The sequence below is a fragment of the Notechis scutatus genome, chromosome 5 (assembly GCF_049901735.1).
Source record: "Notechis scutatus isolate UNSWTSFEM ecotype Mainland chromosome 5, rNotScu1.2, whole genome shotgun sequence".
NCBI lineage: Eukaryota > Metazoa > Chordata > Lepidosauria > Squamata > Elapidae > Notechis > Notechis scutatus.
This window is the reverse complement of record NC_142013.1, coordinates 103,015,277-103,033,051: the sequence shown is the minus strand read 5'-3', so window position 1 is coordinate 103,033,051 and position 17,775 is coordinate 103,015,277. Positions and strand designations below refer to the sequence as shown.

General features: G+C 46.5%; 1 protein-coding gene across 3 annotated transcripts in view; it reads right to left on the bottom strand.

The window, feature by feature from the left end:
- Window positions 1-17,775, bottom strand: part of TBC1D4 (TBC1 domain family member 4) — a 102,086-nt gene that overhangs the window by 43,544 nt on the left and 40,767 nt on the right. For all 3 annotated transcript variants that reach the window (XM_087967418.1, XM_087967419.1, XM_087967420.1), the window contains exons 2-5: window positions 15,606-16,196; window positions 14,045-14,134; window positions 10,823-10,927; window positions 4,584-4,716 (exon numbers count right to left, since the gene is read on the bottom strand). In XM_087967418.1, coding sequence (XP_087823544.1) covers window positions 4,584-4,716; window positions 10,823-10,927; window positions 14,045-14,134; window positions 15,606-16,196 — 919 coding nt within the window. The remainder of the gene's footprint in view (window positions 1-4,583; window positions 4,717-10,822; window positions 10,928-14,044; window positions 14,135-15,605; window positions 16,197-17,775) is intronic.

The following is a 17,775-nucleotide window of genomic DNA, read 5'->3' as shown; positions in this document are numbered from 1 at the left end:
ACAACTATTGTTTCTTTTATATATATATATTTATTTTTCTTATATATATCCATGTATTCATAACTATGTTTTTACTTATACCTATTATCTTGTAAGCAATTGACAAATAAAAATAAACTGGAAGCTTCGGTGGGGAACATTTTTCCCCTCTCAATGCTGGATTTTTACACAACCTGGGTGGCTTTATGGCTTTGCCCACCAGAGGGGGCTGATCACCAAATATGTGCTTTCCGAAATAAACATTGATAATTATAGGAAATAAAGGAAGTAAACAGAAATAGGTAAACATTCCTGCTTCATTGGCAAAATACTTTAGATGTAGTTTTATCACTGAGACCTGCTACCCATACAGTGGAAATATAGGTTGTTCTCAACTTAAAACCACAATTGAGCCCTGTTTTAAGTGAGTTTTGCCCTATTTTATGACATGTATCGCCACTTGGTTAAGTGAATCCCTGCAGTTCTTGAATTAGCAACACGGTTGTTAAGTGAATCTGGGTTCCCCATTGACTTTGCTTGTCACAAAAGGCAACCGTCATAAATATGACTCAGTTGTCAAGCATCCAAATGTAAGTCACGTAACCATGGGGAGGCTGCAATGGTTATAAGTGTGAAAATAAGTTGCTTTTTTTCAGTGTTGTCGTAACTTCAAACGGACACTAAATTAAACTGCTGTAAGCCGAGGATGGCCCGTATGACTAAAAGGCATCTCTCAAGTTGAATTAAGTGCTATTCTCACACTTTTACCAAAGAATGATGATGTCATGCCCTTGTTAGAGTCGGACTCTGAGGGAGAGGAGAAACAGCTGACAGTGGAGTGGAGCCGACAGTGGAGTGGAGGTGTGGCTTCAGAGGTTGTGGAGGAGGCTGGGGAAGGGCAGAGGCTGGCTGGGCAGTCAGAGGAAGAACCAGGCCCATCCCCTCTGCATCCTAGAACATGCAGGGAGGAATGGAGAAGGAAACAACTTGGCTTATGAGAGAGGAAGCGGCCATGATCCCCCTCATTGGTTGCAGCTGGGGAGAATAGCATATAAGAGGGACGGTTAAAACACAGTGTTGCTAGAAGCAAAGCGTGTTTTATTTTGGGCTGAAGTTATCTTGGTGGCGTCCTTCCAACAGACTGTGCCTTGTTATCTCCTTGCAGTTGGTAATTATTTATCTTGGTCCATTGTGGAATTTTGTAGTTTGTTTGGGGTTTTTATTTCACCTCTATTTGCTCATTAAGTTCAGACTGTATTACTTTCTTTTGAAGACTATTTTTGAATAAGTTTTATCTCCAACCGAGAATTATTGAACAGTGGGCCAAGTTGGAGGCATTAAAAGACAATTATTTATGTTCTGGATTTTGTTATGTTTGTGCACACTCTGGGTTATCACAGATGAAAAAAAATCTATTGATCCCATCACCCATCAGCTAACCAATAAAGAATGTTTTTACTCGCTCTGTGATGACCCCGGCTGTGGCACAAAGGCAACACAGTCAGATAAGCAATAAGAGTCCCTTTATTATCTACAACTTTGCCCCCAATATCCAGGTTACCTTCTGGCTGGAGAAAAATTCTCCTTTGACTGCAGAAAATTAAGTCCAAAACATGAGCAACACATACTGTAACTTAAAGTCCAAACAAGCCAAAGTGAAGTAATTAGTTTGGCAGGGTAGGAGCAAGAATTTCAGACTTGAAGGCACGGCAAAACTCACACGGTTGGGAAGACGCCAGGAACACAGATAAGCCACGACAACACAGGATAAAGTTACATTTGCTCCCAGCAGCCTGCTGCACGTAGTCTGTCTTTCTTATCAACTGTCTTCCCAGTTGTGGCTAATGAAGGGAATCAGGGCCCTTTCCTCCCCCATAAGCCATGCAACCCACGTTGCTCTCTTCTCCATTCCTCCCTGTGTGCCCTAGGATGAAGAGGGGGTGGGCCTGGGTCTTCCTCTGAACTCCCTCTCCCTTGTTCTATCTCTCCCTTGTTCTATTTCTCCCCTGCTCTGCCCAGCTGGACTTTTCCCTTCCCCAGCCTCCTCCACAGACAATGGAGCCACACTCCCGTTCCCTGTCAGCTGTTCGTCTTCCTCCTCAGATTCAGACTCTGACATGGGGCATGACACACTCTCCGAGACAAACCAATCAGCACACAAGGAAATTTCTGTGGACTGTAAGAGATAACCTTTCTCTGCACACTTCACACAAACTCAAGGCTCAAAAGGATATTTAGGATAATCAAACATGATAATGAACATTAAAGCCCTTGCATTAAATGGATGATGTGGCCGTATTTGGATAACATTCATGTTTCTAGTCCACAAAGCAAGCATGTCAGAACTGGGAAGGGAGAGCAAATCTTTGGGGACCTCTTAGTAAAAGAAAATAAAAAATAAACAATGGCCCAGTCCTTCACCAACAAGTCAAAAGAGGAGAGAGGTCCTTCAAAGAAAGTTAGGCCTTGATTTTTCGATTTATTCTGTTACAATTTTGAATGAAAGCTGTAAAAGCAGTTCATAAAAATGTACGCTATGCGTGTCACGCTGTTATTTAATTAACACAGCTAGTTAGTGAAGCCCAGACTAAAGCATGAACTGAGCTAGGAAGACCTGGTCTGATCTTGCAAGAAGAGCTTGTAGGGAGAGATTATCACACCGTCTGCACACAATTGCTGTGACGGTGTGAGAATGTTCTTGCAGATGCTGGACCCAAACACAATGGGAATGAAAGACATCACTTTCTTTTGCTAAGAGAGCAGAAGCACCTCTATTCTTCTTACATTTATCCAAACCAGCACCTGCATTTCCTGCATCGGATGAGGAGAGCACCTTTCTCCTTCTGTCCCGGCCACTTTTTATAGAGGCACATTTGATAGCGTTTTAACAAACTGCATCACTGTTTGGTGGCAGCAGCGCCTCAGATAGAAAGTCCATACAGAGAGTGGTGAGGACAATGGAGAAGTCTATAGGAAGCTCACTTCCCGTCATTCAGGATACTGCCTATAAGTGCTATGTTCTTGGAGCTCAAAACATTGTTACAGACCCCACACACTCACTTTAAGTTCTGTTTCTGTTGCTCCGTTCTGGGAGGGGAGGATTTTTCTAAGTATTTCTACCGTGTTTCTCCAACAATACGGCCTCCACCAATAGGAAGGCCCAGCATGTTTTTTGGGCATAAAATCAAATTAAGCCCCTCCCCAAATTTAGGCCTATTTTAAAATATGCAAAATAAGGGGAAGGGCGGGAAGACTTGCCGTTAGGAGCGCCGGCGGGCCGGAATTCCTCGCCACCAGCCGCTCCTAACGGGCGATCATGGCCAAGCACAGAGAGCTCCCTACTCCCACCTTTGCTGCAGACACCTTTGGCACCCGCCGCTGTTGCTTTCCTTCTGCCCATAACGCCGCCATGTTTGGAGCTGCCGCTTCCGTGTTTGGAGTGCCGTCGCCATTTGGAGCTCCAAACGCGAAGTGGCAGCTCCAAACATGACGGCGGGCGATCTTTTATTTTGGTCCGCGCAAGTTCAAAGCGAGCAAGAGAGGGAGACTGCGATGCCTCCATCCGAGATGGCAACCTCACTAGTGGATCACAACATGGCTGGAAGCCCGAATCGGCGGGATACGATGGCGATCTTTTGGAGCGAGAGGAAAGGGAGAGAAGAGTTGCGAGGCATAATTTGCAGGAGGAAGTGGGTGTACCCCACGGCAGGGAGCCCAAGGAAGAAGGGCTGGTAGGCAACGGAGAGCGTCCCGTAGCTCCGGAAGCAGCCTAGAGACGCGCCGGGAAGAGGCGCAGATGCTGCCTTGTAGTCCCCAAGCCAACTGCGTGCGCCGCCTTTAGTTATGTGCGCCCGCGCTTTGGGCATCTCCGTGTGATCGCGACCCTGTTCTTTCCACCTTGTGCCCTTGCTGCTTTCTGGCTCTTTAGCAACCAGCTTTGTGTTTGGAGCACTGCCGCTGTTTGGAGCTCCAAACAGCGGCGGAAGCTCCAAATGCGGAAGCTCCAAACATGACGGTGGGCGATCTTTTTATTTTGGTCCGCGTGAAGTTCAGAGCGAGCATGAGAGGAGACCGCAATGCCTTGCTAAAGAGCCAGAAAGCAGCAAGGCGCCAGGTGGAAAGGACAGGGTCGCGATCACACGGAGATGCCGGCGGAGCGCCATAACCAAAGGCGGCGCACGCAGCTGGCTTGGGGACTACAGGCAGCATCTGCGCCTCTTCCGGCGCGTTTAGGCTGCTTCCGGAGCTGAGGGACGCTTCCGAGAAAGCTCACCGGAAGCACTTTTTCATCAAAACAAGATGGCGGCGCGCGCTCGTGAGCTTTTCCAGGTAGAAAGCCATTTCTACCCGAAAAGCTCACAGAGCGCGCGCGCCATCTTGTTTGATGAAAAAGTGCTTCCGGTGAGCTCACCGGAAGCACTTTTTCATCAAAACAAAATGGCGGCGCCCAGCTGATGCCGGTACCGGGCCGCGGCATAAAAAAGGTTGGGGACCACTGACTTTGAGAGCTGTATGCCACAAAATGTCATTTTAATATATGCCAATTAGTGTGCATTCAAAGGGACAATCAAGTGACAATATGCAAGATTTAAAACCTGGCTAACCTTCAATCCTCTCGCATAGCTTGTGAAGGGAGTGCATCGGGCAGGCCTCGCAGAGTTTGACCTGGGTTTTGGCATTCTGCAAGGCAGCTGCCGTGCTAAAAGCTTGCTTCAGCGTCAGCATGATCTCATCCACCTAGAAAGAGAAATTTAAAGGTTAAATTTAAATCCTGGGTTTTTCTTAAGACCTAGAAGAGTGGGGTTCCCCCCAGGTCGAGCCAGGCTCTCAATCCAGCCCATAGAAAAGGGCACAATAGACCGGGCGGCTTTTTCTGCTGCTGGGGCCATGAAGTGGGCCGAGTTCCCGTGAATTTAAATGACGCTTCCCATTGGAAACCAGATCACATCCAGCCCTCCGCGCGTTATCTAGCCTGCAAAGAGGACCCTCTGAGGAGCTCCAAATAAACAGTTTGAAGCTAAAGCATGGAGCTCCTTGCGTGTCAGAATGTCCATTTCTTAGTTGTTGTTTTTGATCAGTCAAACTTTTGGAAGTTCCGCTGGTGTCCTGCAGATTGGAGGCAAACTCCCAGCCCCAGGCATACAATATTCCCACCACCTCCCGCTGGAGACGGACTTAAGCTTCACATGCTCGGTGGAAACAAGGGTCAGAGGTTGCAAGTCACTGGCATACAGATTCAAATCCATTTCAGGCCTGAACAGTAGATGAACAGATGGGACTATTGAAGGAAACCTGCTGAGAGTCTGGAAGGCATGTCAACAAGACAGGAAGCTCCAAGAAAAAAGCAACTTGGCTCTGAATCCTTTTGACTTCTCTGAAAAGATTTGGCATTCCTCCTTCGGTTTCTCATGGCAAAGGTTTTCAAAGAAAAGAGAGAGCGCCTCCTTCTTTATCTGCGACTGATAGTAGCTTGCAACAACATTCAGAAGCTGCAGAATATCTGCTTTTTCTAAAACCACTCACTGTAAAGGGTTGTTATCTAGTATCTGCTCAGACCCAATGGACAGAGAATTATTGCAGTCAGAGCTCTGTCAAAACACTGTGAGATGTTGGTCCCCACAGCTTTTCCAAAAGGCAACTGGACTTTCTTAAGTCCCGTCCCCGTCCCCGAAAACCTTTCGCTTCTCATCCAAGAAGCTTCTTCACTTTAGAACTGAAACTTCTTGGATGAGGAGTGAAACGTTTTCAAGGAAAAAAAAACCCCAAAAACTCCCACTGACTTTTGGAAAAGCAACTTTGGGACAATCATGACCTGAATCAGGGGTCTCCAACCTTGGCAACTTTAAGCCTGGAGGACTTCAACTCCCAGAATTCTCCAGCCAACTAAGCTGGCTTGGGAATTCTGGGAGTTGAAGACCTGGCAGGCTTAAAGTTGCCAAGGTTGGAGACCCTTGACCTGAATGATTGAGAAACTCCATAGATACTATGAGCTCCTGAGCCCAAGATGTAATAGAATAGAATTCTTTATTGGCCAAGTGTGGTTGGACACATAAGGACTTTGTCTCTCAGTGTATATACAAACAACAAAGTGATAGACCATACAGTACATCATAGATCATAGTTTCAATCATTAATCGTAAGATACAATGGCAATTCTGAATAATTGTTCAAAGATGACTTCTGGCTAGCTGAAACTGAAATACAAGTAACCCTAGACTTAGGGCTACAATTGAGCCCACAATTTCTGTTCTTAAGTGAAACATTTAACAGAATAACACAGTTGGAAGGGACCTTGGAGATCTTCTAGTCCAAACCCCTGCTTAGGCAGGAAACCCTATAGCACTTCAGACAAAAAGTTGTCCAATCTCTTCTTTACTTCCAGTGTTGGAGCATTTACAACTTCTGGAGTCAAGTGGTTCCACTGATTAATTGTTTTAACTGTCAGGAAATTCCTCCTTAGTTCTAAGTTGCTTCTCTCCTTGATTAGTTTCCACCCATTGCTTCTTGTCCTGCCCTTAGATGCTTTGGAGAATAGCTTGACTCCTTCTCTTCTTTGGGGCAGCCCCTGAGATATTGGAACACTGCTATCATGTCACCCCTGGTCTTTCTTTTCATCAAACTAGACATACCCAGTGTGATGGCCCAGGGTGGGATACAAACAAACACAGTCACAGAAAACAGGTGAAGCCCCTTTTATTCCTTCAGTTTGCTCTGAATATCTTTGAAGGAAGACAAAAAAAAAAAACTCCCACACAGTTACACGAAGAAGGAAAAAAGCAACACGAACAAGGCAAGGTAAGGGCTGGAGGATGTCCAAGGATAACACACACTGGGAAGGACGCCAAACTCAGAGAGGAACTATAAACTAGAGATATTTACACGATTTATTTCCAGCATTTGCCAGTACGCAGGTCCAAACTCTTATTCAGTTGTCACAGCTGCAGTCCGTGAAGAGGCTCAAGGCCCTCTCCTCCCAAGGGGACCACATTTTTCCCTTATCCTCTCCTCCCTGCAATGGGCCTGGGTCCTCCTCTGACTGCTCAGCTGGCCTCTGCCCTTCCCCAGCCTCCTCCACAACCTCCGGAGCCACACTTCCACTCCCTGTCGGCTGTTCCTCCTCTCCCTCAGAGTCAGTCTCCACCAGAGGCAGGACACCCAGTTTCTGCAACCGTTCTTCATATGTTTTAGCCTTCAGTCCCCTAATCCTCTTGGTTGCTCTTCTCTGCACTCTTTCTAGAGTCTCAACATCTTTTTTTACATCGTGGTGACCAAAACTGGATGCAGTATTCCAAGTGTGGCCTTACCAAGGCATTATAAAGTGGTATTAACACATCAACATTCATGAGTTTTGCCCCCATTTTACGACATTTCTTGCTGCAGATGTTAAGCGACTCACCGCAGTTCATAAGTTAGTAATCTGGTGGTTAAATGAATCTGGCTTATCAATTGATTTGGCTTATCGGGAAGGTCGCAAAAGTTGATCCCATGACCCCGGGATGCTGCAACAAGGGCTGGGCTGCTACTGGTTTGCCTCAATTCAGGTGAACCAGCATCATCGAACAGGTAGCTAATTTTATGGCCAGTTTGGCAAACCAGGAGTTGCAACAACTGGTTGGCCCGGCCTGCTGTCCCTCGGCCCTCCTAAGAGCCCCCACACGGCCCATGTTGGATCCCGGGTAAGTACAGGGTCCACATGGAGGCTTGGCGAAAAACAGGCCTCCCGGAAGTTTGGGAAGGCCATCAAGGGGCCCGTTTCTGTCTTCCAGAGGGCCTCCGGAGCCCAGGGAGGCAATTTTTGCCCTCCCAGAGGTTCGACAAAAGCCTCCAGAGCCCGGAGAGGGTGAAAAACAGGCCTCGCAGACGTTCCTGAAAGCCAGAAACGTGACCCCCCACACACACATTTGTGCAGGAGGCCAACTAGGCCACACCCACCATGGCCCGCCTACCCAGCAACTGGGCAGAGAACCTGTTGCTAAGATTTTTGAAGCCCGCCCCTGGCTGCAATGGTCGTAAGTATGAACCGATTGCCGAGCATCTGAATTTTGATCACATGATTGTGGGGATGCTACAAAGGTTGCAACTGTGAAAGGCGGTCATAAGTCACTTTTTTCAGTGGGCGTTGTCAACTTTGGTTGCTAAATGAAGTATTGTAAGTCAAGGACTGCGTATTAAAACTTCCCACGGGGAGTGTCTCAGTGCTGAAGGCTCTCCTGGATCCATAACCCCAGAGATAACTCCAGAGTTCTCATAGGAAGCAAAGTCATCAACCCCAAGCTCAAACTGCCCAAGGAGCTGCTGATCCAGATCTACACAGGAATTATTGAGTTTGCCATCTGCACCTCTATAACTGTCTAGTTTGGCTCTGCAACCCAACAAGACAGACACAGACTTCAGAGGGTAATTAGGACTGCAGGAAAAACAATGGCTACCAACCTGCCTTCCATTGAGGACCTGTATACTGCACGAGTCAAAAAGAGAGCTGTGAAAATATTTACAGACCCCTCACATCCTGGAAATAAACTGTTTCAACTCCTACCCTCAAAACGATGCTATAGAGCACTGCACACCAGAACAACTAGAGACAAGAACAGTTTTTCCCCAAAAGCCATCACTCTGCTAAACAAATAATTCCCTCAACACTGTTCAACTATTTACAAAGTCTGCACTACCATTAACTTTCTCATCACTCTTTATCACCCATCCTCTCCCACTTGTGACTGTATGACTGTAACTTTGTTGCTTGTATCCTTATGGTCTATATTGACTGTTTCCTAGTATGATTTGATTGCTTTTTGTACCCTCTGACTATTATTAAGTGTTGTACTTTATGATTGTTGACTCTTGACAAATATATCTTTTCTTTTATGTATACAGAGAGCATTTGCACCAAGACAAATTCCTTGTGTGTCCAATCACACTTGGCCAATAAAAAAAAAAAGACAAAGACGAAGAAGAGAAAGAAGAGAAAGAAGAAGACAAAGAAGAAGAAGAGCATAAAATACAATCCAATTGAAATGGGAAGTCATCCCCAGCTGGTGTCCTGATTGCAAATATGAAGAAGGGTGTTCAGTGTCTCATTCTCATCCTTCAGCTTGCCTGGGAGGTCCAGGGAGAGAATCACCCTTTCTAGCAACGGCTTCTTCTTTCAGTTGAGACATCCGTACTTCCTGTGGTGGTGACACCACAGCTAGAGAGGTTACAAAATGCCTCAACAGAGACATCTTCACATCTACTAGCTCTGGTTTGGAAATCACTGCCATGGGACTTGGAAAGAGTCTAGAGATGAGAAGGATCTCAAGGTAAAGGCTGGTCACCTGTCAAATCCAAGACTAGTAGGATTTTGGGTGGCAGTAGCTTGTCGATCAGAAAGGTCAGCAGTTTGGCGGTTCGAATCCCTAGCTCCCGTTACTCGTTCCAGCTTCTGCCAACCTAGCATGTAAAAAATGCAAGTAGAAAAATAGGGACCCCTTTGGTGGGAAGGTAACAGCGTTCCGGCGTCTTCAGCGTTTAGTCATGCCATCCACATGACCTCGGAAACGTCTTCGGACAGCGCTGGCTCTTCGGCTTTGTAACAGATGAGCACAGCCCCCTAGAGGCTGGAAACAAGTAGCACGTATGTGCGAGGGGAACTATTACCTTTACGAGAAGTGTAGCTTCAAGTCCCAGAAATAGCAAGAGCACTTAGACTTCTATATTGCTTTGCTTTACAGTGCTTTACAGGCGTCTCTAAGCGGTTTGCAGAGTCTGGGCCCTCAACAGGATGGAAGTCTGAGTCAATCTTGAACCTGGTGGGATTCGATCTGCCAAACTGCAGGCAGCCAGCAGTCAGCTGAAGTAGCCTGCAGTACTGTACTCTGACCACTGCACCACCGCAGCTCAGAAATAATTCTTCTGCTCCAGTTCTGCACTGAAATTTGAATTGGAGTATTTTAAAGGAAATACCCGTGGCGTGGGTTCAGCAGATGGCACAAAGATAGCCCAAAATAAATTCATTGAGAAAAGGTTGGGAACTCCTGGGGCTTTTGATGGAAGGAAGACACCCAAGATAGCCTAGAAAGAGACTGGATCAAACTGGAGGGTACAGTTGAATTAGGAGAAACATTTTAGTGGGTCTAATCAACCATCATGTGGATCTCGTTAAAACTCTGGAAGGTAGAAACTGGGCAACCATTGTGGGAGGCTGGTGTGGTATGTACAAATCATTAGAGATAATTGGTTCTATTTCTTTCTTTCTCTGATATAAAAACAGTTCCAAGCTGAAGAAGCAATCAAGGCTACCCCAAGGGTCATATGCAGCAGTGGGATTCAAATTTTTTAACAACCGGTTCTGTGGGCGTGGCAAGGTGGGTGTGGTCATGTGACTGGGTGGGCATGGCTTTTTCTTTTCTTTTTTTGCAGCCACCTGCCCCCTCCCCCTTTGGTTTTTTTTGCCTCCTGGCCTCGGGGAAGCCTCCTGATGGGGGGCATTTGCTCCCAGAAGGCTTCCCTGGGGCCCAAGAAGGCAAAAAACGGAGCTTGGGGGGTTACCAGCACACACACACACCCCGTGACCCCCCCACCTGCCACACCCCTTTTTGCCTCCTGGGTGACTGGGCGGGGGAGAATGTAGTCAGCGATGTCATGTATGTGCGCAGGCAGAGAGGGGCGGAGTCAGCCAGGGGCACGATTTGCCAGTTCCCTGAACTGCACAGAATCATAACAATCAGTTCTATAGAACGGTCTGAACCAGTAGAATCCCACGCCTGGTCATATGGCTCCAGAAACAGGCAAACAGCCTTATCTCATTATTTTTGTCAGTCCTGCGTCAAATAGATAATGAAAATGGTATTTTAAAGAGGCTTACCAGAGACTCGCTTGCACACTGGAAGACATAGCACGCATACTGGCTTATTCCAGGTTCAGTGGATTCCCGACATATAAAGCCAAAATGATCGATGTATTTTATGCCCTAGAGGGAAGGAAAGGGAGAAATGGAACACGTGATCACCTTTTGACAAGCAAAGTCAGTGGGGAAGCCAGATTCACTTAACAACCGGGTTACTTTGCCAGGAGTCTTTGCAAGCCAGAAAGTTCTTTGTTTCCTCCCCACAAGAGTCATCCACCTGGTGGGGGATATTATCAAATACATGACTGGAGAGGAGTCTATGACAATTTGCCACAGCCAACTTGCCATGGCCAACATGGAGAGTTGGCCATGGCAAGTTGTCTTGCAGCCAGTTGGCCATGCTGAATTGGCTGCAGCGAGTTGGCTATGGTGAGTTGGCCATGGTGAGTTGGTCATGGTGAGTTGACCATGGCAAGTTGGCCATGGTGAGTTGGCCGTGGCGCATTGGCTATGGTGAGTTTGCTGCAGCGAGTTGGCTATGGTGAGTTGGCCATGGTGCATTGGCCATGGCACGTTGGCCATGGTGAGTTGACCATGGAGAGTTGGCCATGGCGAGTTGGCCATGGTGAGTTGGCTATGGAGAGTTGGCCATGGTGAGTTGGCCATGGTGCATTGGCCATGGCACATTGGCCATGGCACATTGGCCATGGTGAGTTGACCATGGAGAATTGGCTATGGAGAGTTGACCATGGAGAGTTGGCTATGGAGAGTTGGCCATGGTGAGTTGGCCATGGTGCATTGGCCGCAGCAAGTTGGCTGTGATAATTTGCCCCATTCCCACTGGAGAGTAATCCAATTTAAGAAATTAATTCCATTCTTAAAAGGAAGGCTACCTCTTGCCTTAACTCCACACATATTTTGGGAGTGGTCCTCACCACAGAAAGGAAGTAGCTTGGGAAAATCGTGCCTGGCAGTCAATTACTTCTGAGGAGACCTGCCCAGTGTTTTCTTCCCTGACCTGGTCTAAAGGCTCTGGGGCTCAGCGTTAGCTGCTCAGTCGGTCCTTTGCTCAGAAGGAGCTGTGAGATGCCAGAATAACACATATCCCTTTGTTTATTGTTCTCCAGGGAACAAGGAAGCATAGAGGGGCCCTTTCATGGGCCATGTGCTGCTTTTCTTGTTTACATTGCCTGTCAACTTGCAGACTTTACAAATGAACCTTCCTGTTTAAAAATCAAACCGGCGCAGTGCACTTCCCCCACCCGAAACCCGTTTCAAGTTGTGCTGCTATTTCAGTCCAAAAAAACAGAAGAGAGTAAGTAGTAGGATGCACGTACGAACCCTAATTGCACAAAAACCCTAGAAAAACAGAATTGAAGAATATTACGGAGGTGAGAAAACAACAATTTTTAAAATTTCATTTTCCCCCCAAGAAGGTACATGAAGGAGGGTGCTGACTTATTTAACCACTGGCCAACTTATTTAACAGTTGGCCCAGACGAGCTAAGGAGACTCATACTGTGGAAACTCAACCTTCTTCTATGTTACCACCTTCCAGAATTGGTTCATTACGAATCCCATCCTTCTGGCTAGAATGAATTGTGGGGTTGAGCTGGAAGCCCTGAGAGCCGTAACTAAGCAGATCTAAAGAAAACCAGACTGGAGAAGACCAGGAGTGGGATTCAAATTTCTTAACAATCGGTTCTGTGGGCGTGGCCTAATTTGTGGGTGTGGCTTGGTGGTCATGTGACTGGGTGTATGTGGCTTGCATGTAAATATTATAAATATTTATGTAAATATTTATTTATTTTTAATTAAAAAAAAACAACTTTAACCCAAAAAGCAGGCAAAGCAGGCAGGCAGATTAAGTTGCTCGCAGAATCACAGATTCATTCAGAGATCTATCTTTCTGCAATCTGCTATCTGAGTCTGCACTGAAAAATAGAAGCTTCAGTCCTAAGGAAGGTTCAGCTCTGCTTTTAGATTAGCTAGAAAGCAAGAAATCCAATGATTTCCTGCTTTCTAGCTAATCTAAATCTCCCAGCACAGCAGAACAGCTGATGGTGGGGGGGGAGGAAGGAAAAACAGCAACTTACCAAATGCAGGCAAGTTTGATGGCGTGCATGCCAGGTATGGAATGAGGGGGTGGGGAGGGGCCAGCCAGTGGTGCGATTTGCTAGTTCTCCGAACTGCGCAGAATCGTAACAACCGGTTCTATAGAACTGGTCTGACCAGGTAGAATCCCAGCCCTGGAGAAGACGGATTTCCTCATGAAAGAGGAGGAGCTTCATGACTGGAGACTTTCAAGAAGAGATTGGACTGCCATTTGTCAGAAATGGTGTAGGGTCTCCTGCTTGGGTGGGGGGTTGGACTAGATGACCTACAAGGTCCCTTCCAACTCTGTTAATCTGTTTGCTGTCTTAGGAAGAAGTCTTTGGGGTTTGGCCTCTTGTCATGCTTAGGAAATCAGGATTTGGTTCGCCGAACTGGCCATAAATTTAGCTAATGGTTCGGTACCAGATCGCCTGAATTGAGGCAAATCGGTAGCAGCCCACCCCTTGTTGTAGTGTCCCGGAGTTATGTGATCCTCTTTTGCAACCTTCTGACAAGCAAAGTCCGGGGAGGGGAAACCAAATTCACTTAACGACCGGGTTACTAACCTAAGAACTGTAATGATTCACATAACAACTGTGGCCAGAATGGTTGTGAAATGGACCAACATTCACTTTAACACGTTTTGCTTAGCAACAGAAATGTTGGGTTCAGTTGCTGGTCGTTGTCGGGGTATGCTATGCTGTGCTTCTATAAGAATCTGAACTACTAACAGCCAAAGCAAATTGGCGGTAGATAAGAACCAATGGAATTCAAGGTGGGCTGGCCGTAGATCTCTGTGAAGGGACTTGAGACTGATGACGCGCTTGACTCCTCCCTCAGGCTCAGCCTGGTCCTCTCCTGCAGCCCCCTTTGTGAACACAACCTTCATCTTGGTGGTCATCTAGAAGGCACCATTCCCAAATACCAAATGTGTCCCCTGCTCCCCCTCCAAAATTGGGTTCCATAAAAAGCTACATTTGCCAGCATAAGCCAAATCCCACAGCTAAAAGAAGAAAACTGGGGGGGGGGCGGGGAATCTAAGGTCATCTAGCTTCCTTCACAATCACTAGGTCTTAAAAATGTAGGCCATTCAAAAACCTGTCCAGCCTTGTTTCTCCAAGCTGGGATTCCAATTGTCCTTCTTACCTGAGAACATGAGGAGATGTCTTTGAAGTTCTTCTCCAACACAACTGATTTGGAGTCTGGACTGATGAGGTTAATTTCAAATCGACCAACCTTGGAAGAGAGAAAAAAAAAACACATGTCAAAGCAGGAGGTGATGCAGAATATCTCGGGGGGGGGAAAAGCTGCTCTGAAACCTGTGGGCCCAGCACCAAAATATTTCCTCACATAGTTTACCAAAGGCACGTAAAAGGGAAGCTTCCCAAACTGATGTTCTTCCAAGAATGAGTCAGAGATGCTGCCAAGGAGCTGCTTGACTAACCCTCTAAAAAATATATATATATGAAAAAGTCTTGCAGAGACATTCTCCAGCCCTTGGCTTCGGTTTCACAGATCAGGAGCTGCACCGAGATCTTCCACACTGCGGTCCATTTTTCTCGTAACTCCCACCTTAGTATTTATTGCTGGGAAAAGTAACTGGTACCAACTTCTGCCCTCCACCAAAATACAAAATGGCAGTGGTGGGATTCAAATAATTTAACAACCGGTTGTCTGCCCTAAGGACCGGCCAGGTAGGCGTGGCTGGGTGGTCATGTGACTGGGTGGGCGTGGCCAACTTGACGTCACTCACATCGAGGGGTGCATTGCCTCCTGACCTTGCCTGACCGCTTGCCTCGCTTCTTGGCTGCTTGCTGGGTGGGGAGGGAGGCAATTCAGCTGGTTCGCCAAACTCCACAAAAAAATAGCCACCGGTTCGAATGAACCAGTGCGAACCGGCTGAATCCCACCACTGCAAAATGGTCCACCAACTAGGTTTCCAAATGTTTGTTGCTTTGGGCCTCTCCACAGAGCATAAGAGCCCTTTTACTTAATTCCTTACATGTTCAGGGCAACTGTAACACCTTCTGTTGACCACTGATCAGAGATGGAGACCTGCCAAGCCTCGGCTATAAAAACATATCCAACTCTTTTCTCTCCCTGTCTCTCTCCCTCTTTCCCTCCCTCCCTCTCTCCCCCTCTCTGCATCACTCGCCCTCTTTTGTTCTCTCCCCCTTTCTCTTTCTCTCTTTGCATTCTTGTGTTTACCTCACAACAATGCAATTTCACCCCATCTTGGAGGTCTGAACAGTCAGAGCAATTTGCTTCTAGCAACTCTCTTCCTTTCTTCTCTTTCCATCTTTACTCTTCAACACCCCAGAAGATACAAACGCCTCAGGCATTTATGTAGTAATACCTCTTATTTTGACTCTCAGATATCTCAATCCCATAGGCGACCTGGCTGCAGTCATTAAGAAATTTGAAGGGGCAAAATTAAAACTCTTTAAAAAGAACCCAAACGAAAATTGTGGTCAGTCAAAAGTGCTCACAGCCGCCAGGTCTTCCACGAAAGCCCACTATGTCCTCCCAAATGGCACCCACCAGCTCACAACTACTGAAACATCAAAGCACTTATAGCTGTATATCCAATGGCTATTATCCATTTCAGCCAAATGGACATAACATTGTGTTGTGCAAGAGCACTCAATCATCAAGACCAAAGTAGGCCCAGCAGGACTGTCCATCCCCACATCAGAAATGTCCCTACCTGAAACAACATTGTCCTGTTTTTTTCAGAGTCGGAGGGCTGGACGTGGCTCGGGGCGCTGGCATGGCGCCTTCGGGATAAAGGCTTGGAGTTATTCTCCTGAGCTCTCCTTTGCAGGCTGGCAGCGCTACTGCAGCGAGAACGAAATTCCAGCTGCTCCTCCACTCCCGAGTCCTCCAGGATCCGCTCAGGGAAAGTGGTCCGGCAGCTGGCCAAACTGGCCAGGTTGGTCTGGCTCCCCACGATGAACATCCCCGGGGTGCCTCCGCTGGAGCCCTCCGTCTCCTGAAATGGACTGTCCAAGGGGGAAGAGGGGCCATCTTCCCATGTCATGAGGTCTGTACTGGACTCGGAGCTGTAGTGCTCGCTCAGCAGTTTCAGGCGCTGACGTTCGTGGAGGTGGAACTTCTCGATGCAGTCGTCGATGAGGGAGGAGGGGGCCTTTTTGTGGGCCACCGTCACCTTCCCACAATACAGAACCTCAAATTTTTGGGAGTTGTAGAAGGCATCTTCATTTTCTTTATTGGGCTTGACATCTTCTTTGAGGGCCGCTTTGGAAGCCTGTCTTATACTACTGATGACATCTGGAACCTTAAAAAGAAAGCAAAAGGAACAGAGAGAGAGTGACATAATGAAGGATGCTGAAAATGCGAGGGATAAACCCAAAGAAGGAGAGAGACAATTCCCATAGCTGTGCTACAACAATGCCCAGAAATAATTTGTGGTTTCTATGCCTAGTTTAATGAAAGGAAGGGCTGCGAATAAGATGATAGTTGTGTTCTGATATCTCAGGAGTTGCCACAAAGAAGAGGGAGTCAAGCTATTCTCCAAAATAACAGAAGTCAGGTCAAGAAGCAATGGATCAGAGGGGGTATTCAGCAGGTTTTGACTAGTACTGGAGAATCGGTAGCGGGAATTTTGAGTAGTTTGGAGAACTGGCAAATACCACCTCTGACTGGCCTCGCCCCCATCTATTCTCTGCCTCCCGAGTCCCAGATGATCAGCTGGGTCTTCTTTGGTTGCCCTGCACAGGAGAACAGAGCTGGAAAGCAGGTTAGTGGGGTGGGGTAGAAATGGGATTTTGCAGTAACCTTCCCCCAGGAGTGGGGAGGGAATGGGGAGTTTACAGTATCCTTCCCCTGTCATGCCCACCAAGCCACGCCCACAGAACCGGTAGTAAAAAAAAATGAATCCCACCCTGCAGTAGATGGAAACTAATCAAAGAGAGAACCAATCTTGAAATGAGGATAAATTTCCTGACAGTCAGGACAATTAATCAGTAGAACAACTTGCCTCCAGAAGTTGTGAATGTTCTAACACTGGAAGTCTTTAAGAAGAGATTGGATAAACCTTTGTCTGAAATGCTATAGGGTTTCCTGCCTGAGCACAGGGGTGGACTAGAAGATCTCCAAACTCCCTTCCATTCTGTTATTCTGTTCTGTTTTTCTGAATTCAAAAGTGTGTGGAGAAAACAGGGCACTTCTCAGCTCAAGATACTGTTAAACAGCACTATCTTCTCTGACAGAACCACAACACTGGATTCTTTCCTCCTTAATATATTATATTTGGCTTTTCCCAATATTCCTTTCCCCTTAAAACATTGCATTTGGCTTTCCTCCTGGCCTCTCTATAGGAGTAGAAAGCTCTAAGGACACTAGAGGAACAATGGAAAACAAGCCTAATAATGAAGATTAAAGATTCCAAACTCTTGGTATTAATTACAGATTTATCAGGAAAGCCCAAGCTATGAAGTAATGTATTCAATTAGCAAAGATCTACAACATTGTAAGGAAAACTTTGCATTTCTATATTTTATTCATTTTATTTTATTTTTATTTGTCAATTGCTTACAAGATAATAGGTATAAGTAAAAACATAGTTATGAATACATGAAATGGGTACATATAAGAAAAATAAAAGAAGCAATAGGACAGGGACGGTAGGCACGATTGGTGCGCTTATGCACACCCCCTACAGACCTCTTAGGAAAGGGGTGAGGTCAATAGTAGACAGTCTAACGTTCATGTTTTTGGAGTTTGGGGAAAAAAACCACAGAGTCAGGTAGAGTATTCCAGACATTGTATGTATTATATGTATGGCAAATGAATGTGTGAAGCTTCTGCTTCAGTCGAATGTCAAAACCCAGAGGCGGATGTTTGAATACCACTGA